The following is a 26,882-nucleotide window of genomic DNA, read 5'->3' on the forward strand; positions in this document are numbered from 1 at the left end:
CAGTGTTTATTGAGTCCCTAGATGTGCCGGGCTCTGTTATCTTATTTACATGTGAGTTGGTCTGAATAACTATATTCAGGAGCCATAATTAGTTTTACAGAACACATTGAATAGAATTGAATTGAATTTTAAAATTATCATGAATGGGTGATGGATTTTGTTTTGTTAAATACCTTTTCTTTATCGACTGGTGTGATAATATGATTCTTCTTTAACCTGTTTGTATGTGGTGAATTAAATTTAACATTCAACCAGTCTTGTATACTTTGGGGTAAATATCACTAGATTGTAATATATAATCATTTGTAATATGTAATATATAATAATATATAATATATAATAATTGAGCATGCTAATACTTTGTTGGGGATATTTTGATCTATATTCATGAAGCATTTGTATTTTACATTTCTTGTAATATTTTTCTCTTGTTTGGGTATTAGTGCAATATTGGCCTGAATAATTAATTAGGGCATATCCCCTCTGCTTCTATCTTCTGGAAGAGATTGTAGAAAACTGAAGTTATTTCATGCTACATTGGTAGAATTTACCAATGAATCCATCTGAATAATTATTTCTTAGATCAATTAATAAGAAAATTGTTGCTTTATGTTATCATTGTCAAATTCTCTTCATTCTTTATTTAAAATTGATTTTCCAGCATATAATTTTCATTTTCACAAAACTTATTTTTTTAACTTTTATTTAATGAATATAAATTTCCAAAGTACAGCTTATGCATTACAATGGATTCCCCCCCATAACGTCCCTCCCACCCGCAACCCTCCCCTCTCACACTCCATCTCATGCCTTCCATTCACATCAAGATTCATTTTCGATTCTCTTTATATACAGAAGATCAGTTTAGCATACATTAAGTAAAGATTTCAACAGTTTGCTCCCACACAGAAACATAAAGTGAAAAATAATACATGATTTTTTAAATGATGATGAAAGCAGATCAGACCTATTGTCATGTTTAATCCCAGTGAGAGTCAAGTTGGGAATTGATAATTTCTTTTTTTTTTTTTTTACAGAAGATCAGTTTAGTATACATTAAGTAAAGATTTCAACAGTTTGCAACCCCCTAGAAACACAAAGTGAAATATACTGTTTGAGTACTCGTTATAGCATTAAATCTCAATATACAGCACATTAAGGACAGAGATCCTACATGAGGAGTAAGTGCACAGTGACTCCTGTTGTTGACTTGACAAACTGACACTCCTATTTATGCATCAGTAATCTCCCTATGCTCCAGTCATGAGTTTCCAAGGCTATGGAAGCCTTTTGAGTTCTCCGACTCTTATCTTGTTTAGACAAGGTCATAGTCAAAGTGGAGGTTCTCTCCTCCATTCAGAGAAAGGTACCTCCTTCTTTGAAGACCTGTTCTTTCCACTGGGATCTCACTCACAGAGATCTTTCATTTAGGTGGTTTTGTTTGTTTGTTTGTTTGTTTGTTTGTTTTTTGCCAGAGTGTCTTGGCTTTCCATGCCTGAAATACTCTCATGGGCTTTTCAGCCAGATCGGAATGGCTTTAGGGCTGATTCTGAGGCCAGAGTGCTGCTTAGGACATCTGCTGTTCTATGAGTCTGCTGTGTATCTCGCTTCCCATGTTGGATCACTCTCCCCTTTATTTATTCTATCGGTTAGTATTAACAGGTACTAGACTTGTTTATGTGCTCCCTTTGACTCAGTCCTTTCATTATGATCAATTGTGAACTGAAATTGATCACTGGGACTAGTGAGATGGCATTGGTACATGCCACCTTCATGGGATTGAATTGGAGTCCCTGGTATGTTTCTAACTCTACCATTTGGGGCAAGTCATCTTGAGCATGTCCCAAATTATACATCTCTTCCCTCTCTTATTCCCACTCTTATGTTTAACAGGGATCACATTTCAGTTAAATTTCAACACTTAAGAATAACTGTGTATTAATTACAGAATTAAACCAGTCATATTAAGTAGAACAGACAAAAAAATCTACTAAGAGGGACAACGTATTAAGTTGTCCATTAGCAGTCAGGGCTATGCTGATCAAGTCACCGTTTCTCATAGTGTCCATTTCACTTCAGGAGGTTTCCTTTTTGGTGTTCAGTCAGTTGTCACCGATCAGGGAGAACATATGGTATTTGTCCCTTTGGGACTGGCTTAGTTCACTCAGCATAATGTGTTCCAGATTCCTCCATCTTGTTGCAAATGACCATGTTTCATTGTTTTTGACTGCGGTATAGTATTCTAAAGAGTACTTATCCCATAATTTCTTTATCCAGTTTACCGTTGATGGGCATTTAGGTTGGTTCCAGGTCTTGGCTATTGTGAATTGTGCTGCAATAAACATTAGGGTACAGACCGCTTTTTTGTTTGCCAATTTCATTTCCTTTGGGTAAATTCCAAGGAGTGGGATGGCTGGGTCGAACGGTAGGGTTATTCAGGTTTCTGAGGAATCTCCAGACTGACTTCCATAGTGGCTTGACCAGTTTGCATTCCCACCAGCAGTGGGTTAGTGTCCCTTTTTCCCCACATCCTCGCCAGCATCTGTTGTTGGTAGATTTCTGTATGTGAGCCATTCTCACCGGGGTGAGGTGAAACCTCATTGTGCTTTTGATTTGCATTTCCCTGATTGCTAGTGATCTTGAACATTTTTTCATGTGCCTGTTGGCCATTTGGATTTCCTCTTTTGAAAAATGTCTATTGAGGTCCTTGGCCCATCTCTTAAGTGGGTTGTTGGTTTTGTTTTTGTGGAGTTTCTTGATCTCTTTGTAGATTCTGGTTATTAACCCTTTATCTGTTGCATAGTTTGCAAATATTTTTTCCCATTCTGTCGGTTGTCTCTTCACTCTCCTGACTGTTTCTTTTGCAGTACAGAAACTTCTCAATTTGATGCAATCCCAATAGTTGATTTAGGCTTTGACTGCCTGCGCCTCCAGGGTCTTTTCCAGAAACTGTTTGCCTGTGCCAATATCCTGAAGGGTTTCTCCAATGTTCTCTAATAACTTGATGGTGTCAGGTCATAGATTTAGGTCTTTAATCCACGTTGAGTGGATTTTTGTGTAAGGCGTAAGGTAGGAGTCTTGCTTCATGCTTCTGCACGTGGAAATCCAGTTTCCCAGCACCATTTATTGAATAGACTGTTCTTGCTCCAGGAATTGGTTTTAGATCCTTGGTCAAATATAAGTTGGCTGTAGATGTTTGGGTTGATTTCTGGTGTTTCTATTCTGTTCCATTGGTCTATCCATCTGTTTCTGTACCAGTACCGTGCTGTTTTGATTACAACTTCCCTGTAGTATGTCCTGAAATCTGGTATTGAGATGCCTCCGGCTTTGTTTTTGTTGTACAAGATTGCTTTAGCTATTCGAGGTCTCTTTTGCCTCCATATGAATTTCAGCATCATTTCTCTAGATCTGAGAAGAATATCTTTGGTATCCTGATTGGAATTGCATTGAATCTATAAATTGCTTTTGGGAGAATGGACATTTTGATGATTTTGATTCTTCCAATCCATGAGCATGGAAGATTTTTTTTTCCATTTTTTGGTATCCTCTTCTATTTCTTTCTTTAAGATTTTGTAATTCTCATCGTAGAGATCTTTAACATCCTTGGTTAAGTTTATTCCAAGGTATTTGATTGTTTTTGTAGCTTTTTAAAATATTTCTTTGAAGGCTGTTGATAAATACACTCAGTTTTTGTTGCAGTATTTCTTTTTCACTTTAGTAAAATAATTTCATAGGATTACAAATTTTAGGTTGGTGATTTTTTCTTGTAAACTTCTTTGTGCTCACATGGTTTCCGAAGAGAAATCCAATGTAATTTTATCACTGTACTTCTGTAGATAACATGTTTTACCTAATCTGGCTTCTCTCAAAATTTGCTCTTTATCTTTGATTTTCTGTAGCTTGAAAATTATACGATTAGGTGTAAATTTTGACATTTACCCAGATTGATATTTTTTGAATTTCCAGGTCCTGTGATTTGATATAAGAAATAATTTCAGAAAATTTTCAGTCATTCTTCCTTTAATTACTTCTTCCATTCCATTCTTTACTCTCCTTTTGGCTTTCCCATTACACATGTGTTTAAACTTTTCTAGTTGTCCCAAAGTTCTTTCATATTCCTTCTATTTTTTCAATCTTAACTCTGTTTTTAAGTTTTATAAAATTCTAAAAAAAATCCTCAAGCTTAGAGATCTTTCCTCATGAGCTCATCAAAGGCATTTTTAATCTCTAGAATTTCTTTTTGACGCTTAGAATTTCTATCTTTTGTTACATTATGTATCTATTTTTGCATGCTCTCTACTTTGTCCATTAGAGCTGTTAGCATGTTAATCATAATTTCAAATTGCTTGTCTTAGAATCCCATCTTCCTTGCCATATAGGGGTCAGATTCTGATGCCTTTTTAAAGTGTTTTTAACCTTATAGTATGCTTTGTTAATTTTACTTGATAAAACATGTTGACTTGTTAAAAAAATAATGTGCTGGTAAGATGTATGTCCAATGGTAGATCTCAGTCTTTTTTAAAAAGATTTATTAATTTATTTATTTGAAAGTCAGAGTTACACAGAGAAAAGGAGAGGCAGAGAGAGAGAGAGACAGAGAGAGAGAGGTCTTCCATTCACTGGTTCACTCCCCAAATGGCTACAATGGCAGGAGCTGTGCTGATCAGAAGCCAGGAGCCAGGAGCTTCTTCCCAGTCTCCCATGCGGGTGCAAGGGCCCAAGGACCTGGACCATCTTCTACTAATTTTCCAGGCCACAGCAGAGAGCTGGACCAGAAGTAGAGAAGCCAGGACTCAAACCAGCGTCCATATGAGATGCCATCACTGCAGGTTTACCTGCTATGCCACAGTGCTGGCACCTAGATCTCAGTCTTTTAGTGAGTCTGTTCTTTCTTTCTTTTTAAAAAAGATTTATTTATTTATTTATTTGAAAGGGGTGGGGAGAGAGGGAAAGAGGGAGAGAGAGAGAGAGAGAGAGTCTTCCATCCATTGCTTCATTCCCCAAGTGGCCACATCAGCCAAAGTTGGGCTGATCCTAAGCCAGGAGCCAGGAGCTTCTTCCGGGTCTCCTATGTGGGTGCAGAGGCCCAAGCACCTGGGCCATGTTCTACTGCTTCCCAGGCCAGCCGTAGCAGAGAGCTGGATCAGAAGTGGAGCAGCCAAGACTAGAAGAAGCACCCATATGGAATGCTGGTGCTGCAAGCGATGGCTTAACCTGCTACGACACGGTGCCAGCCCCAGTTGAATTTGTTATTTCTGGACTGTGAATATCACAGTCCTTTTTTCCGTTGGTTCACCCCACTATGGCCGCTGCGGCCGGTGCACTATGCTGATCCGAAGCCAGGAGCCAGGTGCTTCTCCTGGTCTCCCATGTGGGTGCAGGGCCCAAGGACTTGGGCCATCCTCCACTGCACTCCCGGGCCACAGCAGAGAGCTGGACAGGAACAGGGGCAACCGGGACAGAATCCGGCGCCCTGACTGGGACTAGAATCCAGTGTTCTGGTGCCGCAGGCAGAGGATTAGCCTATTGAGCTGTGGCGACAGCCTCAATTTTTTTTAATGTAGGTACTTATTGCTGTAAGCTTTCTTTTTGACACTCCTGTTTCTATAACCCATAAATTTTGATATGTTGTATTTACATTTTATTTTGTTTTTAGGAAATTTTTATTTCTTTTGATTTCTCCTAGACACACTGTTCATTCAGGAGCATGTCATTCAGTATCCATTTGTTAATTTTGTTTTTAACTTTCAGCTTCTTTCCATTGTGGTCTGTAAAAATACATGACATGATTTCAATTTTTAAAAATTTGTTCATGGCTGGCATTGTGGCATAGTGGGTAAAAGTGCCACCTGCAATCCCAGCCTCTCATGTAGGTGCCAGTTAAATCTCCAGCTCCCTGCTAATGCACCTGGGAAAGCAGCAGAGGATGGCCTAAGTGCTTGGCTTCCCTGCACCTATGTGGGTGATCAGGAAGAAGTTTCTGACTCCTGACTCTGGCCTTGCCCAGTCCTGGCTGTTGTGGCCATTTGTGGAGTGAACCAATAAGTAGAAGGTACCTCTCTCTCTTCCTCTCTCTGTGTATCTCTGACTTTCAAAGAAGAATCTTAAAAAAATAAAAATTTTTTGAGATTTGTGTGGCTAGTTCATGCTAGAGAATGTTTCATGCATTGCTGAAAGAATGCATAATCTGTAGTTGTTGAATGCAGTATTCTGCATATATCTATTAGGCCCATTTGGTCTATAGGGTAGATTAGTTCTGTTGTTCATCTGTTAAATTATTTCTGGTTGATCTGTGCATTGATGAATATGGGGTGTTGAAATCCCCTATTATTTTACTGGAACTTATGTTTCTGTTTAGATCCATTAACATTTGTTTTATTAAACTGAGTATAGCATTAGGTGCATATACATTCAATATATGAAATCTTGATGAATTGATCCCTTACTTGTTACATATTGACCTTTTTTATCTCAAAATAGTTTTTGTTTTAAATTCTATTTTGTCTGATATGAGTATAGCTATTCCTTCTCACATTTTAAAAGGATTTATTTATTTATTTGAAAGCTAGAGTTACAGAGGGGCTGGCGCTGTGGCATAGCAGGTAAAGCCGCACGTTCAGTGGCAGCATCCCATATGGGTGCTGGTTTGGATCCCAGCTGCTCCACTTCTGATCCAACTCTCTACTGTAGCCTGGGAAAGCAGTAGAAGATGGTCCAAGTGCTTAGGCCCCTGCACCCACGTGGGAGACCCGGAAGGTGCTCCTGGCTCCTGGCTTCGGATCAGAGCATCTCTGGCCGTTGCGGCCAACTGGGGAGTGAACCAACAGATGGAAGACTCTCTCTCTCTCTCTCTCTCTCTCTTTCTCTCTCTCTTTCTCTCTCTCTCTCTGTTATTCTGACTTGTTATTCAAGTAAGTAAATAAATCTTTAAAAAAGGTAGAGTTACAGAGAGAGGGAGAGACAGAGACATATCTTCCATCCACTAGTTCACTCTGCCAAATGGCCACAATGGCCACCTCTGGGCTAGGAAAGTGCCAGGAGCCATGAACTTTTTCCATGTCTCCTACATGTGTAGCAAGGGCTCAGTTGCTTGGGCCAACTTCTGCTGCTTTGCTATGCACATTATCAAGGAGCTAGATTGGAACTTGTGCAGGTGGGACAAAAATCAGTGCCCAAGTGGATACTGGCAATGCAGGTGGCAGTTTAAACTGCTGTACCGTAATTATGGTCCTTCCTGCTCACTTTTGATTTCCGTTTGCATGGAATATCTTTTCCCATCCTTTCACTCTGTGTGTATCTATTGGTGAGATGTGTTTCTTCTAAACACATCTTGGGTCTTGTTTTTTAATCCATTCTTTCCGTCTGTATTTTTTTACCTGGGGAATTTAGTATATTTACACTCAGGGTTATTATTGATAATTACTCGACCTTCCATTTTCCAAAAATATTTCTATCATTTGTTTTGTTTCTTTTTTTTAACCTGGGGGCTTCTGCCTTCATATTCTTTCATGATCCTGTGTTTTTATTCTCTATTTCTGTATGGATTACATCCTTAAGTATCATTTATAAGGCTGACCAAGTGATGGAAAATTCTCTCAATCAGAGCTTTACAGGGTTAAGCCTTATTGGTTGTCAGATTTTCCCATTCTTTCCTGGCCTGTAAGGTTTCTGTTGAGGAATCTGTTGTCAGTCTTATGGGAGATCCTTTAAAATGATGTGGTTCTTCCTACATGTAAACTTTTGGATATCTTTTTTATGTTCTACTTTGGAAAGTTTGGCTATAATGTGTCATTATGAGGATCTTTTCTGATTATACCTATTTGGGGTTCTGTATAGTTCCTGTATTTGGATATCTATATATTTTTTCAAATTGGTGAAATATTCTACTATCATTTCCTTGAATAGGTTTTCCAATCTGTTCTTTTGCCCCTCAGATCTTGACACGCATATATTTGGTCATTTGATGGAATACCATAGAACCCAAACACTGTTTTTTTGTTTTGTTTTTGTTTTTGTTTTTGTTTTTGTTTTTGCCTGAGATATTTCAAAAAAACCTGTCTTCTAGATCAGGTGTTCTTTCTTCTCTCTCATCAAGTCTGTGGTTAAGGCTTCCCACTATATTTGTATTTGACTTATTGAATATGTAAATTTCTTATTTTCTGTTTGGTTTGTTTTCATTATCTATCTCTGCTGGATTTCTCATCCATGTCATGGACTGACTTCCTAATTTAATTTTACTGTTTACTCATATTCTTGAGTAACATAATGATTCTTTTGAATTCTTTTTCAGACATCTCATGAATTTCCCTTCACAGTCCAATATTGATGAATCATTGTGTTCCTTTTGGAGAGTCATACTGCCTTTTTCTTATTTCTTGTATTTCTTTGTTGATCTTTATACATTTGGACGATCTCTTGTTTCTACACTTCAGGAGGATCATTGTTTTTTTTATGTTTTATCCTGGAGGTTTGCATCTGGGCCTGGGTGAGACACCCAAGGCTTACACTTCAGTTCAGAGGGTATATATACTGCTTGGGGTCAGGGAGCTCTGGCCACTGTTTGTGGGTGGAATGAGTCCAGAATGATACCCAAGATATGTATGGTGAAATACCTATGGCTATAGTCAGTGAGGTAGGGGATGTTTGAGGTGGCCAGTGTATTTACCACCCAGCTTTCTTCTGTGCCAGGGTGAATCAGCTCATTCAGAACTCAGAGTGAGCTCGAGATGCCAATGACTTCACCCACCCAGGCATGTGCACTATCATTCAAACAAAAAACAGTGTTTGGGATCTACAGTATTCCGTCAAATGACCAAATATATGTGTGTCAAGAAGGTCTGAGGGGCAAAAGAACAGCTTAGAAAAGCTATTCAAGGAAATTTTAGTAGAACGTTTCACCAGTTTGAAAAAATGATCGTGCACCAATTCATTCCATTGCATTTTCCAGACTCTACCGTGAGATACATCTCCAGTGTGCAGGAGTTCTGAGTCTCTGCAGTCTGAATAGGCAAATACACAAGAATACAGCAGCAACCTGTAGTTTTTCAAGTGTCAGAATTTGGGAAGAAGTGGGAAAGAAGTTGGTTATCAATCTCAATGGACCATGCCTCCTTATTTCCAAAGCACTAGGGACTATTCTAGCCTCTATGCCCCCACTGTCCTCTACAGCAAAGAGCACTGTGTGCACCTGACCTCTGGAGCTGCTGCTTCCTTGCTGGGTCCAGCTGGACCTGGGACATATTTTGTCTTGCTAGAATGCAATAATATCTCTAGGGCCCCTGGAAAGTAGACAGGCGAGAATGTCTCATGAGTACCTGTCTTCTTAAACTGACATCTCCCTGCTGCAATCCCTGCTCTGAGAAGTTTGAGAGGAAACTTTGTGGGTTCCTCTGAATACTGGAAGCCCTGAGTCTTCGAGGTAGCACTTCATTACTGAGTTGCTTGTCTGTGACAGCAGGACTTATCTCTAGTGGGGGGTCACTCAGGTGAGAGGTCTTTGTAGAGGGGCCCTGTCTAAGCTCTGTTGTTACCCTCTCTATACAACAGAGAATTCCCTAAACCTGGGACCTCAGACACTTCCTTGTTCCTCCTTCTCTCTCTAGGCTGTTATGCCTTTTATGGATGTCACACCATATCACTTCTCTTCTACTGCCACGGATGCTCTTACTCAGGTCCTGACTTTGAGACGTAACTTCCTTCGAGTATCTTGTTAAATTATTAAGGGAAATAAAAAAGTCCTGCTCTTATAGGGCATTTTTTTACCAAAGTTTGTATCCAGTATAAAACTTTAAAAAATAAAAAAGAAAGTTCAAAAGTGAGCAAGGTGACCTTTCACAAGGAGAAATCAGTAATGTTCAGCATAAATAATAAGTAAATTTAATGTAAAGAAGGAGAATGTGATACATAACAGAAGAAAATATCAGTATATAGAAATAAATAAATAGAAGTGTTAAAATATTGTAAGCAATTGAAACACTTTTCAAAGCTACTGTATCTTGCAGTTTTATCAATTCTGACAGCCTATCAATGGAGCCTTTAGATTTTTCTATAAATAGAACCATGTCATTTGCAAATATGGATAACTGATTTCCTCCTTTCTGATTTGGATGTCTTCTATTTCCTTTTCTTACCCAACTGCTCTAACATTTCCAGTACTATGTTGTTAGAGATTTTCCCTGTTCAGCACAATGTTGTCTGTGGATCTGTCACATGTAGCCTTTTTATGTTGAAGTACATTTCCTCTATACTTAATTTGTTGAACTTTTTTTGTCATAAAGGAATAAATTAAATATTGTTGGATGCTTTTTCAGCATCTGAAATTATTATATATATTTTTACTATGTTGATATGATATATTCCATATGTGGATTTGTGTATGTGGACAATATTTGAATTTCTGGGAAAAATCCAAGTTAATCATAGTGTATCATCTTTTTTATGTATGGTTGGAATTGATTTGTTAGTATTTTGTTGAAACATTTACATCTGTGTTCATCAGTGATATTAAACTGTAATTTTTCTTTGCTTTTTAGTCATATCCTTAATTGGTATGGACATGAGAGTAATGCTGGTCTTGTAGCATGTGTCTGGAAAAATTACTTCTAGGTTTTTTTTTGAATAGTTAAGAAGAATTAGTGTTAGTTCCTTTTAAAGTAAATCAGTAAGTATTTTATATACCAATAAAATACTTGCTGAAAATCAGGAAAGCAATTTCATTCAAAATAGGCACAAAGGAATAAAGTCATTGTAAACTTAACCAAGGAAGTAAATGACCTATACAATGAAAATTGTAAGACACTGATAAGAGAAATTAAAGAAAACAACAAATAAAAAGATGGAAAGAGCTCCTATATTCATGGATTGCAAGAATGAATGTTAAAATTTCCATGTTGTTTAAAGAGATTTAAAAATTCAGTGTAGTCCCTATCAAAATATTAGTTTCTGTCACACAAAAAATCCTGAGTTTCTATAGAACCACAAAATACCTGTAGTAGCCCAAGAAATATTAAACAGTAATAGCAAAGATGAAGTCATTGCAACACGTGGTCTCAAAACACACTAAAAAGCTATAGGGAACAACATTGTACCAACATAAACTGATATATAAATCTATGGAACAGAATAGAGAACCTAGAAATAATTTCATCTATTTATAGCTGATTTTCAATGCAGTTGTCCAAACCATATGTTGGGGGAAGTAACAGCCTCTTCAGTAAATGGTGCTGGGAAAAATGAATATTAACATGTAGAAGAAAGACTCTAGCCCCCCCCCAGCTCTCACTAAAATACAAAGATCAACTCAACATAGATAAAAGCCATAGTAGAAAGGTGTGAAACAGTGAATATGTTAGAAGAAAACACAGAAAGAACTTCAATAAATTGGTATAGGTAATGATGTTTTGGGATACTAGTCCACAAATACAAGCAACAAAAGCAAAAATAAAATAAAATAAAATAAAAAGTGAACAGAATTTTATCAGCATATTTCTCAGCAAGGGAAAGAAGCAAAAGTGGAAAGAGGAAACCTAGAGAATGTGAGAAAATACTTGGAAACTTTCCACCCAACAAGGGATTAATGTCTGGAATGTCTATGGAACTAAAAGAAATCCACAAAGAATCTCCAAATATTCTAGTCAAAAATAGATAAATGATCTTAATAAACATCTCTCAAGAAGGCATACAAATGGCCAATAAGTATATGAAAGAAATGATCAAAATAACTAATCATCAGCAAACTGCAAAATGAAAAGCGTAATCAAATATCTCATCCTGATCACAGTGACTATTATTTTTTTTCATCTGACAGGTAGGCTTATAGACAGTGAGAGACAGAGACAGAGAGAAAGGCCCTCCTTCCATTGGTTCGCTCCCCAGATGGCCGCTAAGGCCAGCGCTGCACTGATCCGAAGCCAGGAGCCAGGTGCTTCTTTCTGGTCTCCCATGTGGGTGCAGGGGCCAAGCACTTGGGCCATCCTCCACTGTGCTCCTGGGCCACAGCAGAGAGCTGGACTGGAAGAGGAGCAACTGGGACTAGAACTGGCACCCATATGGGATGCCAGAACCGCAGGCGGAGGATTAACCAAGTAAGCCATGACCCAGTGATTATTATTTTAACAAAGTAAAAATCCAAAATGCTGGTGAGGATATGGAGAAAGAGGGACTCTCATGCTTTCTTGGTGGGAGTGTAAATTAATACAGCCAGTATGGAATATGTATGGAGGTATCTCAAAAATGATCCAGCTATCCCAGTGGTATATATACCACTGCTGGGTATATATCTGAAGAAAATAAATGAGTTTATTAAAGAGAATATGCACTCCCATATTAATTGCAATACTAGTCACAATAGCCAAGATAGGAAAGTAAGCAAAGTGTCCATTGGTGGATTAACAGGAAAAGAAAATGTTGTGTATATGTGTATACACAATGTAGTAGCCATCAAAGTATGGATTCTTGTTATTTGCAACAAAGTAGATGAAACTATAGGATATTATAATAAGTGAAATATAGTTGGCACAGAAAGATAATTCCATATGTGCTCACTCATATATGAAAGTTTAAAAGGTTGATTGTGTAGAAGTAGTATATTTGGTAGAAGAGAATATGATAGTGGTTACTAGGAGCTAGAAAAGGTTTGAGAGCAGAGGTAGACATAGTGGTTAGATAACTGGTACAACAATACAGTTATTTAGGAGAAACAAATTCTGATGTTCTCCAGCATAATAGAAAACTCTCCTTGTTTTAAAAGATATATGGATATCTGGACCCAGGAAGTTCAAAGAATCATAACCAGACTCAATCAAAAGACATTCTTCAAGGCATGTTATAGTCAAATTATCAAAAGTTAAGGACAAGGAGACAATCCAGGAGACACAGAAAAGTCTTGAGTTACATATAAACAAAAACCCATGAAAAAAAACAGCGGATTTCTTGGCAGAAATCCTACAGAACAGAAAATTATGGGATTATATATTCATGGTCTTGAAAGAAAAAAAAACCTCCTAAACAAGAATACTATATCCAGCAAAACTATCCTTTACAAGTGAGGGAGAAATAAAGTCATTCCCAGACAAAAACTAAGTGAATTTATCACAACCAGAAGAACCTTACAAAATCCTGAAGTGCTCAACATTAGAAGTAGAAGAATAATAATAGTCATCATGAATACATACTGTAGTACAAAAATACAAAAGATAAAGAGAATTCAACCTTGGCCAGTGCCGCCGCTCAGTAGGCTAATCCTCCGCCTTGAGGCACCAGCACACCGGGTTCTAGTCCCAGTCAGGGCACCGGATTCTGTCCAGGTTGCCCCTCTTCCAGGCCAGCTCTCTACAGTGGCCTGGGAGTGCAGTGGAGGATGGCCCAAGTGCTTGGGCCCTGCACCCCATGAGAGACCAGGATAAGTACCTCGCTCCTGCCATTGGATCAGTGGGGTGCGCCGGCCACAGTGCACTAGCCACGGTGGCCATTGGAGGGTGAACCAACGGCAAAGGAAGACCTTTCTCTCTGTCTCTCTCTCTTACTGTCCACTCTGCCTGTCAAAAAAAAATAGAATTCAACCTTATCATAACGGAAAGTACAAAAACACAAAAAAGATTAAGGAAGAATGAAATGATATATAAAACAATCAGTAACCAATCTAAACAGTGGGCCTATTTAGAATTTGAGTATATTGACTATATTTCATTTTAGCACTAGAGAGTGCCCCAAGCCCAGGTTAGAGGAGATTCTCATAATGTCTCTTCTGCTGGTGAGTAACTTATGTGGATGAGTTTGTAAGGGATCCACAGAAACATCCAAGCCTTGGATGAACTATGGAGAACTATCCAAACTTTCAAGTGTGGAGAACCTGGGGACCATTTTCTCACCACATGGTTCCCATAAACAGACTATGGTGTGTGTAACTTTTGGTGTTGGAAAGATTGACTGGTAAGGGGCAAAGGAATCTTGTGAAATGATGAAAATGTTCCATTTCTTGATAATGGTGTAGATTACATAGTTCTATCTGAAGAACTTACTGAGTTGTATATTTATATCTCTTCTTTTCCCATATGTAACTTTTGGCTCAAAGTAAAAATTAGATAAATATTTAATTATTTAATTATAATTATTGTTTTTATTGTGGTATGGGTAATGAATTATGGAAGCATAATTAGTATACTGTAGACTTGAGCAAATAAGTTAATGTATTGAGAATGAGGCTGACAATGTTTCTTCCTGTTGGAGATAGGAGTTTTACATATGTAAAAAGAAAAGTTTATAAAGTACCCTGTGAAATTATGTTGTAATTTAACATAACCTATTTCTTTAAAATTTTGTTTAAGGAATAAAAACTTCATGCATTTTGTGTATACAAATTTAGGAAAAATAGTTATTTGACCCATCGCACCTCCCTCCCACCCATACTCCCACCCTTCTTCCTTCTCCTTCTCCATTCCCTTTCTTGTTTTTAGAAAGATCTATTTTCAGTTACCTTTATACTCATAATATTAACCCAACACTAAATAGAAGGATAAAAAATAGTATTACAACAATGTAAAAAAAAACAAAAATAAAAAGCATTGTTCCTCAACAGTCAAGACAAGAACTATTCAAAATCATCACATCATAAAGTGTCAATTTGAATCCTATAGATTACCTTTTAGATACTCTACTAGTTACCACAGATCAGAGAAAGCATATTTAGCACTGGCTTATTTCACTAAATAGTTTCTAGCTGCATTCATTTTGTTGTAAATGACAGGATTTCATTTTTGGCTGCCATATAATATTCCTTATATATATATATATTCCATATATATGTCGTAATTTCTTTATCCAGTCTTCAGTTGATGGGCATCTGGGTTGATTCCATATCTTAGCTATTGTAAGTTGAACTGCAATGAACATGGGGATGCAAATAACTTTCATATTCTGATTTCATTTCCTTTGGATAAATTCCCAGGCGTGGGATGGCTGGGTCATATGGTAGATCTATATTCAGTTTTCTTACGTGTCTCCATACCATTCTCCACAGTGGCTGCACTAGTTTACATTCCAACCATCAGTAGGTTAGGGTAACCTTTTCCCCACATCCTCACCAGCATTTGTTGTTTGTTGATTTCTGTATGAAAGCCATTCTAACAGAGGTGAGGTGAAACCTCAAGGTGGTTTTGATTTGCATTTCCCTGAAGGCTAGTAGTGATCCTGAAAATTTTTTCATGCACTTGTTAGCCCTTTGGATTTCCTGTCTTGAAAAATGTTTGTACAGGTTTTATTCCCATTTCTTAGCTAGATTTTTTTGTTGTTGAATTTCTTGATCGTTTTATAGGTTCTAGAAATTAATCCTTTATAGTTGCACAGTTTGCAAAAATTTTCTCCCATTCTCTCTGTTGGCTCTTCACTTTGCTGAGTGTTTCTTTTGCAGTACAGAAACTTCTCAGTTTGATGTAATTCCATTTGTCAATTTTGACTTTGAATACCTATGCTTTTGGGGTCATTTCCAAGAAGTCTTAGCATGTGCCAGTGTTGTGCATGGTTTCCCTAATGTTCTCTAATAATTGGATGGTATCAGGCCATAGATTTATGTCCTTGATCCATTTTGAGTGAATTTTCATGTAAGGTGTAAGACAGGGGTATTGTTTCATACTTCTGCATGTGAAGATCCAGTTTTCTTAGCACCACTGTTGGAGAGACTCTCTTGGCTCTAGGGATTGATTTCTGCTTCTTTGTCTATCAAAGATTAGTTGCTGTAGATGTGTGGATTGATTTCTGGAGTTTCTGTTCTATTCCATTTGTCTAATGTCTGTTTTTGTACCAATACCAGGCTGTTTTGATTGTAACTACCCTGTAGTATGTCTTGAAATCTGGTATTGTGATGTCTCCAGGTTTGTTTTGTTGTTTAAGACTGATTTTGGTATTTGGGTTCTCTTGTGCTTCCATATGAATTTTAGCATCATTTTTTCTAGATCTGAAAGAATGTTGTTGGTGTTTTGATTGGGATCACATTGAATCTATAAATTGATTTTGGTAGTATGAGCATTTTGACGATATTGATTCTTCCAATCCATGAACATGAAAGATTTTTTCAATCTTTATGTCTTATTTTATTTCTTTCTTTAATGTTTTGTAATTTTCCTCATAGATATCTTTGACATACTTGGTTAAATTTATTCTGAAGTATTTACTTTTTGTAGCTGTCATGAGTGGATTTGATCTTAAAAGTTCTTCTCAGCTATGGCATTGTCTGTGTAAAATAAAGGCTATTGATTTTTGTGTGTTGATTTTGTATTCTGCTACTTTACCAAACTCTTCTATGAGTTCCAGTAGTCTCTCAGTGAAGTTTTTTTGTATCCCCTATATATTGAATCAGGTGATTGGCAAATAGGGATAGTTTGACTTCCTACTTTCCAATTTATATCCTTTTGATTTCTTTTTTCTGCCTAATGGCTCTAGCTAAAACTTCCAGTACTATATTGAATAGCAGTATTGAGAGTGGGCATCCTTGTCTGGTTCTGGGTCTTAGTGGAAATGCCTCCCCATTCAGTAAGTTGTTGGCTGTGGGTTTGTCATAGATTGCCTTGATTATGTTGAAGCATGTTTCTTCTATATCCAGTTTGGTTAAGGTTTTCATTATGAAAGGGTGTTGTATTTTATCAAATTCTTTCTCTGCATCTATTAAGATAATCATATGGTTTTTGTTCTTCCATTTGTTAATGTACATTTATTGATTTGCATATGTTGATGCACCCTGCAAAACAGGGATAAATCCCACTTGGTCTGAGTGGATGATCTTTCTGATGTGTTGTTGGATTTGACTGGCTAGTATTTTGTTGAGGATTTTTGCATCTATGTTCATCAGGGAAATTGGTGTATAGATAGTTCTTTCTCTATTGTTTCTCTTTCTATTTTATGAATTAAGGTAATGCTGGCTTCATAGAAGGAGTTTGGGAGGATATCAAATGTTTTGATTAACTTGAAAAAGAGTTGGATTACTTCTTTAAGTGTCTGGTAGAATTCAGCAGTGAAACCATTGGGACCTGGGCTTTTTTTTTTTTTGTTGCGAGTGTCATTGTTACTGATTCAATCTCTGTCTTGGTTATTGGTCTGTTTAGGTATTCTGTTTCTTCAAGATTCAATTTTAGTAGATTGTATGTGTCCAGGAATCTCCATTTCTTTAGGTTTCCCAATTTGTTTACAAAAAGCTTTTTGTAGTAATTTCTAATGATTCTTTTGATGTCTGTGGTATCAGTTGTTGCATTTCATTTTTCATCTATTATTTTATTGATTTGGGTCTCTTTTTTGTTTGTTAGTTGGGCCAATAGTGTGAATTTTGTTTATTCTTTAAAAAAACAGTTCTTGGTTTCAATGATCTTTTGTATTTTTTGTTTCAATTTTGCTTATTTCTTCTGTAATTTCAATTATTTCTTTCCTCCTACTAATTTGAGGTTTGGTTTGTTGTTTACCTAAGTCCTTGAGATGTATTGATAGCCCTTTTATTTAGTGACTTTTTAATTTCTTGATGTAGGTACCTATCTCTATACACTTCAACCTTAACGCTGCTCTTGCTGTATCCCATAAGTTGTGACTGTCATCTTCATTTGGTTCTAGCACGGTTTTGATTTCTCTTTTGATATCTTCTATGACCCACTGTTCAATCAGGAACATGTTGTTCAGTCTCCATGTGCTTGCATATGTTCTAGAGAATCTTGAGTTGACTTCCAGCTTCAGTCCTTTGTGATCAGAGAAGATACATGGTATGATTTTGATTTTTTAAAATTTGCTGAGGATTGCTTTATCTTCTGGTATATGGTCTATCATAGAGACAGTTCCATGTAACAATGAGAATAGTGTGTATTTTGCAACTGTCCGATGAAAAGGTCTATAGATATCAATTAGGTCCATTTGGTCCACGGTTTCAATTAACTCTATTGTTTCTCTGTTGATGTGCTGAATAGTTGATCTATCCTTTGATGAAAGTGGGGTGTTGAAGTCTCCCATTACTATTGTAGTTTCTCTTTAGATCTGTTAACATTTCTTTTATATAGCCAGGTGTCGTGTAATTGGGTGCAGATGACAATATATCATATCAAAATCTATGGGATACAGCCAAAGCAGTATTAATAGGGAAGTTCTTAGCAATCAGTGCCTACATGAAGAAACTGGAAAGTTACCAAGTAAATGAGCTATCACAAGGACCTAGAACATCAACAATAAACCAAACCTAAAATTATTAGGAAGAATGAAATAATTAGTAATTAGACCAGCTCAGGTTTAAGGCATTTCCAATGCTTTCATGAAAACTCCCACTGCAGTTTCCCTACAACAAGCCCCTGAGAGTGTACTTTGTCTACTTTTTTTTCCCCCTGTAAGTTCGCCTAGCCTAGCGCAGACCTCCCTGTCACTATTCTGCCATCTTCCTCCATGTTGACATGACCTATTTTAAGTTGTTATATTTAATATATATGTAGGTAGACATAATAGTGTATGTATACCTGCATGTGTGACTGTATGGATAGACACAAGGAAACATACATACCCACATGCATATTTTTGTTAAGACTGCCTAGAGTTAATGACATACAAGTAGTAATGAACATATTTAGCTCCTAGATCTTCATATCTTTTTTTGTTAAAAAGTTTGCTTAGTTTTGTTATTTATTTGAAGGTGAGAGAAAGATGTCTCTTCTGCTGTTTCACTCTACAATGCCCACTAAAACTGAGGCTGGAGCGGTTCAAAGTCAGGAACCTAGAACTTCATCCAGGTCTCCATGTGTGAGTCAGTGGCCCTAACATTTGATCCATCACTTGCTGCCTTCTGGGCACACATTAGCAGGAAGTTGGAATTGAGAGCAGATCTGGTATTCTAACCTAGTCACCCTGACATGGGATGCAGGCAGCACATGTAGCCTCTTATGCTGATCCAAAAGCCTGCACCATAGGTCTTAATTTCTAACTATTCTTCATTAAAAGACTCCAAAACTCTTTGGAAATAAGGATGATTCAAGGACTGGAACAAGAAAAGTACTAGATAAGCTGAGATGTTGTTTCACCAGAAAATAAGATAATATTCAAAGAATGTTTGAAGTCAGGCACAGAGAGGCAACTACCATATGGACCCCACTTATATGTGAAATCTGAAACAGCTGATTTCTTTTTTTTTAACTTTTATTTAATAAATATAAATTTCCAAAGTACAGCTTATACATTACAATGGCTTCTCCCCCATAACGTCCCTCCCACCCACAACCCTCCCCTTTCCCACTCCCTCTCCCCTTCCATTCACATCAAGATTCATTTTCGATTCTCTTTATATACAGAAGATCAGTTTAGCATACATTAAGGAAAGATTTCAACAGTTTGCTCCCACACAGAAACATAAAGTGAAAAATACTGTTTCAGTACTAGTTATAGCATTAAATCTCAATGTACAGCACACTAAGGGCAAAGATCCTACATGAGGAGTAAGTGCACAGTGACTCCTGTTGTTGACTTAACAAATTGACACTCTTGTTTATGGCCTCAGTAATCACCCTAGGCTCTTGTCATGAGCTGCCAAGGCTATGGACGCCCCCTGAGTTCACCGACTCTGATCATATTTAGACAAGGCCATGGTCAAAGTGGAAGTTCTCTCCTCCCTTCAGAGAAAGGTACCTCCTTCTTTGATGACCCGTTCTTTCCACTGGGATCTCACTCGCAGAGATCTTTCATTTAGGTTTTTTTTTTTCCCCCCAGAGTGTCTTGGCTTTCCATGCCTGAAATACTCTCATGGGCATTTCAGCCGGATCTGCATGCCTTAAGGGCTGATTCTGAGGCCAGAGTGCTGTTAGGACATTTGCCATTCTATGAGTCTGCTGTGTATCTCACTTCCCATGTTGGATCATTCTCTCCCTTTTTGATTCTATCAGCTAGCATTTGCAGACACTAGTCTTGTTTATGTGATCCCTTTGGTTCTTAGTCCTATCATTACGATCAATTGTGGACAGAATTTGATCACTGGGACTAGTGAGATGGCATTGGTACATGCCACCTTGATGGGATTGAATTCGAATCCCCTGGTATGTTTCTAACTCTACCGTTTGAGGTAAGTCAGCTTGAGCATGTCCCAAATTGCACATCTCTTCCCTCTCTGATTCCCACTCTTATATTTAACAGCGATCACTTTTCAGTTAAGTTTCAGCACTTAAGAAGAATTGTGTATTGATTACAGTATTCAACCAAAAGTATTAAGTAGAACAAACAAACAAAAAAATACTGGGAGGGATAACAGTCAGACCAAAGAAAAGAAGAGGAAACAGCTGATTTCATAAAAGGTGAGGATATATGGGGCCAGCGTTGTGGCATTGTGGCATAGTGGGTAAAACTGTCATTTGTGATGCCAGCATCCCATATGAACCTGGGAAAGCAGCAGGGGATGGCCCAAATGCTTGGGCCCTTGTTTTCACATGGGAGACTTGAAAGAAGCTCATGGCTCTTGGCTTTGCCTGGCCTAGCAGCCATTTGGAGAGTAAATCAGCAAGTGGATGATCTCTCTCTTTTTCTCTCTCTCTCTGTAACTCTGCCTTTCAAATAAATAAGTAAATCTTTATTAAAAAAGAAGTTGAGAGTATAATAGTGGTTACTGGAAAAGTAGAGAGGAATGGGATGGGGAAAAGTTCTTCAACAGATACTATTACATTTAAATAGGAGGAGTAAGTTCTGGTATTCTATGGCACAAAGAGTGATAGTTAACAAGAATGCATTGTGTATTTTAAAGTGGTTAGGAGAGGATTTTGAATACATTCATCATAAAGTAATAATAAAAGTTTAAAGAAATTTATATCTTAACTATTTTGAATTGATCATTAACCAAGGCATATGTGAATCAAAAACACCATATTGTACCTCATGCATATGCTTAAGTATTATGCGTCAATCAAAAATTAGTTAAAATAATGTTGAGAATATCAAAAGGAGATAGAATCCAGCTTGAAAGACTTCCACTAACAAATATGAGGGAATTTGGGCATCATTGTAAATAATAATATTAATGAAATGTGGCTCACTAAACAAAAGAAAAATTTTATTTTAATAAATAGCAATTAACAGGTTGAATAAAAGAAAATGTATGATAGTTATAGCAATGCCCCTTACTTTATTATGATAGCAGTAATTGAATAAATCAATGTGGAGGAGGAAAATATATTCCCAACAGTATAACCAGTATAGAAGGAAAAATGGAATTAAATAATTATTAGTAGGTGCTGAAACGAGGGTGTGAAAGTGTTTTCTATGTTTTCTAAGGCAGAATGAGGGAGATAGAAGATAGAAAGAGAGAGAACAACCATCTTCTTCTTTACTCTGAAAATGCCTGCACCCAAACCCAGGAACCCAATCCAAGTCTCCATATGGAGGCAGGAAGCCAGTTATTTGAGTAATCCTCATGACCTTTAATGATCTGTATTACCAGGATGCTGGAATCAGGAACCTGAGCTGAGAATCAACCCAACATTCCCATGTGGTACATGGGTGTCTGAACTTCTCGTTTCAGTTCTCACTTCTAGCCAAAAATTTTGTGAGTTGGATATTTACATAAGTTCAAAATATTTCCCTAAAATGGTTCATCAATTATGTGTTGCAACTGGAACATTGTAGTGGGAAATCTTGGAAGACAGCATCTTAACAAAGAGTCAAATTAAGGAAACAATGACAATATCTTGGGACAAATTGGCATCATGTGTCTCCTAAAAAGTTTTTTGAAGTTGTACAGGAGTAAAATATGTATGCTCTTACATTGCGATTAAGATCCAATTAAGACCAGGAGTTTGAGAGATTTTATATTATTTTGAGAGATAGCATAACATAGTAGTCAAAAGTAGAGCCTCTGAAACCAGATTCCATGGGTTTAAATTCTGGTTCTGCTACCTATTAGTAGTTTGACTTTTGTCAAGTTAAATACCTATGCCTGATCTTAACTTTTAAGAAGGGACAATAATAGCCTCTACATCACAGGGTTGTTTGTGGATTTAATGAGAAAATTAATATAGTGCTCAGAAAAGAGATTCACAGTAAGTACAACACATGTGTTTACTATTATCAATCTAATTTAGACTGCAGAAAGTATTGGTTTCTAATGTTATGCTGAATGTATCTAATGTCCCTTTGAAATACAAAATGCCTTTTCTTTACACATCATACAAGTATACCTGTTAGAAACTTCCCTGGGATGCCTGCATCTCATATTGGGGTACTTGAATTTGAGTCCTGGCTTTGTTCCCATCTCCAGCTTTCTGCTGATGTGCGCTCTGAGAGGCAGTGGGTGAAGGTCTCAAGTACTCGGGTCCCTACCTCCTACGTGGAAGATCCAGATTGAGTTCCTGTTTCCTGACTTTAGCCTGGCCCATCCCCAGATGTTTTGAGCACTTGGGGAGTGAAACAACATAAAAGAGCACTATCTCTCTCTCTCTCTGTATGATCTATCTACCTTTATCTCCGTTTTTCAAATAAAGTAAATGTTATACATAAATTTAAGAAAAAATGAAACAGAACTCAGTCCTGATTAAGAGTGATTAATATTTAGCAGCTATCTGGATAAGGGTGCAGTTCTCATCTGGTGGTGCTGAAGACTTCAAACTACACCATGGCCTCACTGAACATGGAGAAGAGAAGACCTATTCACAGTTAGCTCTGAGGGATTGTCCAAGTTCTCTCCAGCACATCACTGGAAGGCTCACTGTTTCCTTCAAAACGAACACACACATTATTTGCTGATAGACATTTGAAAGTGTTAAATGTTTGTAATGTAAATATGGTGAACCTCAGTTTACAGATACTTTTATTCCTGTTTCTATTTTAAAAGTGTATTTTGGTCTAAGAAACCAAGTATTTGATTTGTGGATTATTTGCTACATAAACCACGTAAACAAGTTTAAGTCATAAAATTACGCACAATGATCGTCTCATATTTTTCACTTTCTATGAAAAAACACTTTAATCATTTAAATTTCTAAAATTTATCCTAGGTGTGCAATTCCAAAGGGGCATGCCCTTGTGCTCAAGGGTTCCTACCTCCAAATTGCCAACGGCGTGCCAGAGGATTACGTTTATTGCCTGAGGAAAAGGGTAATTATCTACCCCCATAGATAGCCATTGCTTGTCTTCACTAAAACACAAGTTAGATCTTACCATTAACAGAGAGTCTAATATTTGCAATGGAAAGGTATCAGACTTCTGTTAAGGAATGGAAACCAAATATATCTTCAGCTTGCTCTTTTCTAAAATGAAATACTATGATTGAAATTGAATTCTTTAAAATTTCTCTTTACCAGTATCAATCAGTATTACCTATATTCTCTCAGAATATTTTCAATTTTCCTCCCCATCCTTATGATTAATCAAAAATGAACATTTACTCTTGGTCTAGTACTTTTACTGTGTTTCTGTTACACTAGTAGAAAAATAAAATAGATAAGACTTTATTCTGAAGTTTATCATTTAAATGAGAAGAATCTATAAATTACTACTTAAGAGTGGATACAAATTGCTCTAGGATAGTATTTTATTTACCATAGTTTTAGTTTCTTTCATTCATTCCATCATTGAGGTAGCAAATATTTATCAGTCTTAATATATGCCAGCTGCTGATGTAGGCACTGGCGATGTACAGTGAGCAAAGGAAACCCACGGATCTTAGAGAGACTGTAGTTCTGTATACCTGATACTGACAAGTAACAGATTTAGAGTTGGGGCTCAAGTCTCCTTATTTTTATTCCAGTACCCTTTGAGGAGCACTGAAGTGGCTCTGTATGTGAAAATAGAGTCCTAATGTCAAAAGCCAACAACATATTAAGGAAAAATTGTGAAATCCACAAATCCTTTGATATTCTAATCCTTTGAAAATTTGCAATAATGCAAATTTGTGACCTTGCAAATAGACAATACTGCATTATATATCAATGAAGTTTATTGGCCCCTTATTGTGTTATAGTGAAATTTTGCTGTAGCTGTATAATGTTGCATAGTTTGGAGCTTTCTGGTACTTGGCTTCCCATTAATAATTTCAAGTATTATGATTCTAAATTTATTTTTCTATGTTCCTTGAATAACAATTAAGATCTTCATAATTTATGACAACTTGCAAGTAAAATTGTATGCTTTTTTGTTTGGTTTTAATATATTTTTATTTTTTAGGTTTAAATCAGGAAGAAGTATTTTTGAATGCTGAAAAGCATTGGCTTCTAGGTTTCTATGTTGGTTTTCCTATTCTCATTGTAGCCACTGCAATAATTGTGGCATGGAATTAAATTGAAAAAGCGGCCCACCAAGGAAGAGGAATCCCGAAGTAACGAGTAAATTAAATCTGTGTTCTGGGGCTATTTTTCATAGCATTTGAATCTAGTAATGTGTGAAGCAATATCATGAAAAGCAGTAATACACTTTACTGGGATTTTGAGTAATATCAAGGTTTATTCTAATTGTGGGAGTTAGTTGTGAATATCTCCATTTTAAACCTGTAAAAGTTTGAGATTACAATTTAAATAACCCACCAAAGCCATAGCTCTGCTATTTAAGAGATAACGAACACAAATGTATCCAAATCTGTTGTTTTCAAATATTCTAAAGGTTATCAAAGTGTGATCTGTGCCATTTATAGAAGCACTAAGAGTGTAATATGCTGATTTCAGGGCCCTAGAACAGCTGAAATATGTTAGTTTACATAGTCACCTCATATAAGAAATAATTTTAAACATTTTCTTGATAAAATTTTCGGAAGGAAGATTTATAATTTGTCTGTATTTTTTAATTTCTAAAGAAATTATCCAAACACAAAGAGAACATGTGTCAAAAATCCACTAACCCGCCCTCCCCCTGGAAATAAATAATTTTCCTCATTTGTTATGAAATAAACCATGGTAATTATAGCAAAAGTTTCCTTCTACCTGATTTCTCACCTTCCCTGCACAGAACAATGTTCACATTGAAAGCTTATAAATGTTACATGTTTTTATATGTGGTTGTGGCATGCATCCATTTGCCATATGTAGTATTGTTTTATATATGATTTCAGATATCTATACTTTCATTGTTGATACATTTCAGTTTCTTTTTTTAAAAAGATTTATCTGAGAGACAGAGTCACAAACACAGAGAGAGGAGGAGGAAAAGAGAGAGAGAGAGAGAGAATCTTGGATCCACTGGTTCACTCCCCAAATGGCCACAATGGCTGGAGCTGTGCTGATCTGTATAATGTATAGTAGTATACATTATATGTATAATAGTATAATATATACTATGTATATGTATAATAGTATAATGATCTGAAGCCAGGAGCCAGCATCTTCCATCCTGATCTCCCATGTGGGTACAGGGGCCTAAGGCCTTGGGCCATCTTCCACTGCTTTCCCAGGCTATAGTAATGGAGCTGGATTGGAAGAGGAAAAACCGGGGCACAAACTGGCATCCTTATGGAATACCAGTGCCACAGGTGGAGGCTTAACCTACTATGCCACACACTGGCCCCAGTGCATTTCAACTTTTAATTCTAGTTCATTTAGCTTTTCTTTTTTTCCTGTTCATGAGCAGTCATCTCAGAGGTATTACTATTTTATTAATAACTAGATAAATATAATTTTGGTTTGCTGAGTTCTGTATATGATCACTTGTTTCTTTATAAAAATTTGCTTTTTTACCTCCTTTTCATTCTCTTTTATTTTGCTCTGTTTAATCTTTCTTGAGTTTAATACTTTCTTTCTAAATTTTGTTCTTACTAATTTCAAATAGAAAGTTTAAAGTTGCACGTTCCTTCTTATCTATCATTTTCTCTATACTGTCTTGTTTTAAAAATATAATTTATGTTCTGTTATTTATTTATATAAAGGGTACATATTTCATGTATGTCATATATACTTTTTTTTTGCAATTAGAACAAGCAGTCTTTGATTAAGTCTTTCCATAGAAAAGCAATCTCCAAGGTATCTTATTAAAAATGTATGTAAGAGATAGTATAATGTCTATAGTAAACAACTGGAGGACTATATAAATATGTATACACATACTTGGTTTTATGCATAGAATATCTTCAGAAAGGAACACAAGAAACAAATAACATTGATATGTCCAGAAGGGAACTGGATAATCTGGTAATATGGGTAAGGGATTTTTTTTCACAACACAATCTTATGTATTTAAACTTTCAAATGTGGATATATTGCCATTAAAAACAACTAACCTAGGGGTGTTGTTGTGGTGTGACAGGTTAAGCTGCCACCTGCAACACTGGCATGCCATATGGGGAACATTTTAATGTCCCAGCTGCTCTACTTCCCATCCTGCTCCCTGATAATGTGCCTGGGAAAGCAGAAGAAGACAACCCAAGTCCCTGGGTACCTGCAGCCATGCAGGAGACATGCATGAAGTTCCTGGCTCTAGCCCAGCCCAGCCCTGGCCATTGAGGCCATTTGAGGAGTGAGCCGGCAGATGGAAGATCCCTATCTTCATCTATTCCTCTCTCTCTCTCCTTCCCCTTGCAACTCTGCCTTTCAAATAAATAAAATAAATCTAAAAAAAATCAAATAACTTGAAATGTTAAAATCCTGTCAATGGAATAATATGCTTAGCATATTGCCCTGGATGCTTGCACTGTCTCTATTGGCATGCACTGTATAAATGGTGTGTAAGTTTTCTAGGGCTGCTATAACAAATACCATAGATGAGGTGGCATAAACAACAGAAATTTATTTCCTCACATTCTGGAGGGTAGAATAAGTGTCAGCTGCAGGGTTGATTCTTTCTAAAGGCCTGATTCTTTGACTTAAGATGACTGTTTTTTTCCCTTTGTCTTGATATTGGATGTGGGTGTCCCAAGTGGTAGCTTAACTCACTACTCTACAACACCTATCCTACCTTTCTTTTTTATGCAAACTTTA

General features: G+C 36.8%; 1 protein-coding gene across 1 annotated transcript in view; it reads left to right on the forward strand.

Moving 5' to 3' along the window:
- The window catches only part of LOC138843046 (disintegrin and metalloproteinase domain-containing protein 32), a 591,210-nt gene extending 568,111 nt beyond the window's left edge, over nucleotides 1-23,099 (forward strand). The window contains exon 20 of the mRNA XM_089327034.1: nucleotides 22,980-23,099. Coding sequence (XP_089183160.1) covers nucleotides 22,980-23,099 — 120 coding nt within the window. The remainder of the gene's footprint in view (nucleotides 1-22,979) is intronic.
- Nucleotides 23,100-26,882: the final 3,783 nt, after the last annotated feature.

Source organism: Oryctolagus cuniculus, chromosome 2, assembly GCF_051225735.1.
Source record: "Oryctolagus cuniculus isolate XC-2025 breed Fujian yellow rabbit chromosome 2, ASM5122573v1, whole genome shotgun sequence".
Classification (NCBI taxonomy): domain Eukaryota; kingdom Metazoa; phylum Chordata; class Mammalia; order Lagomorpha; family Leporidae; genus Oryctolagus; species Oryctolagus cuniculus.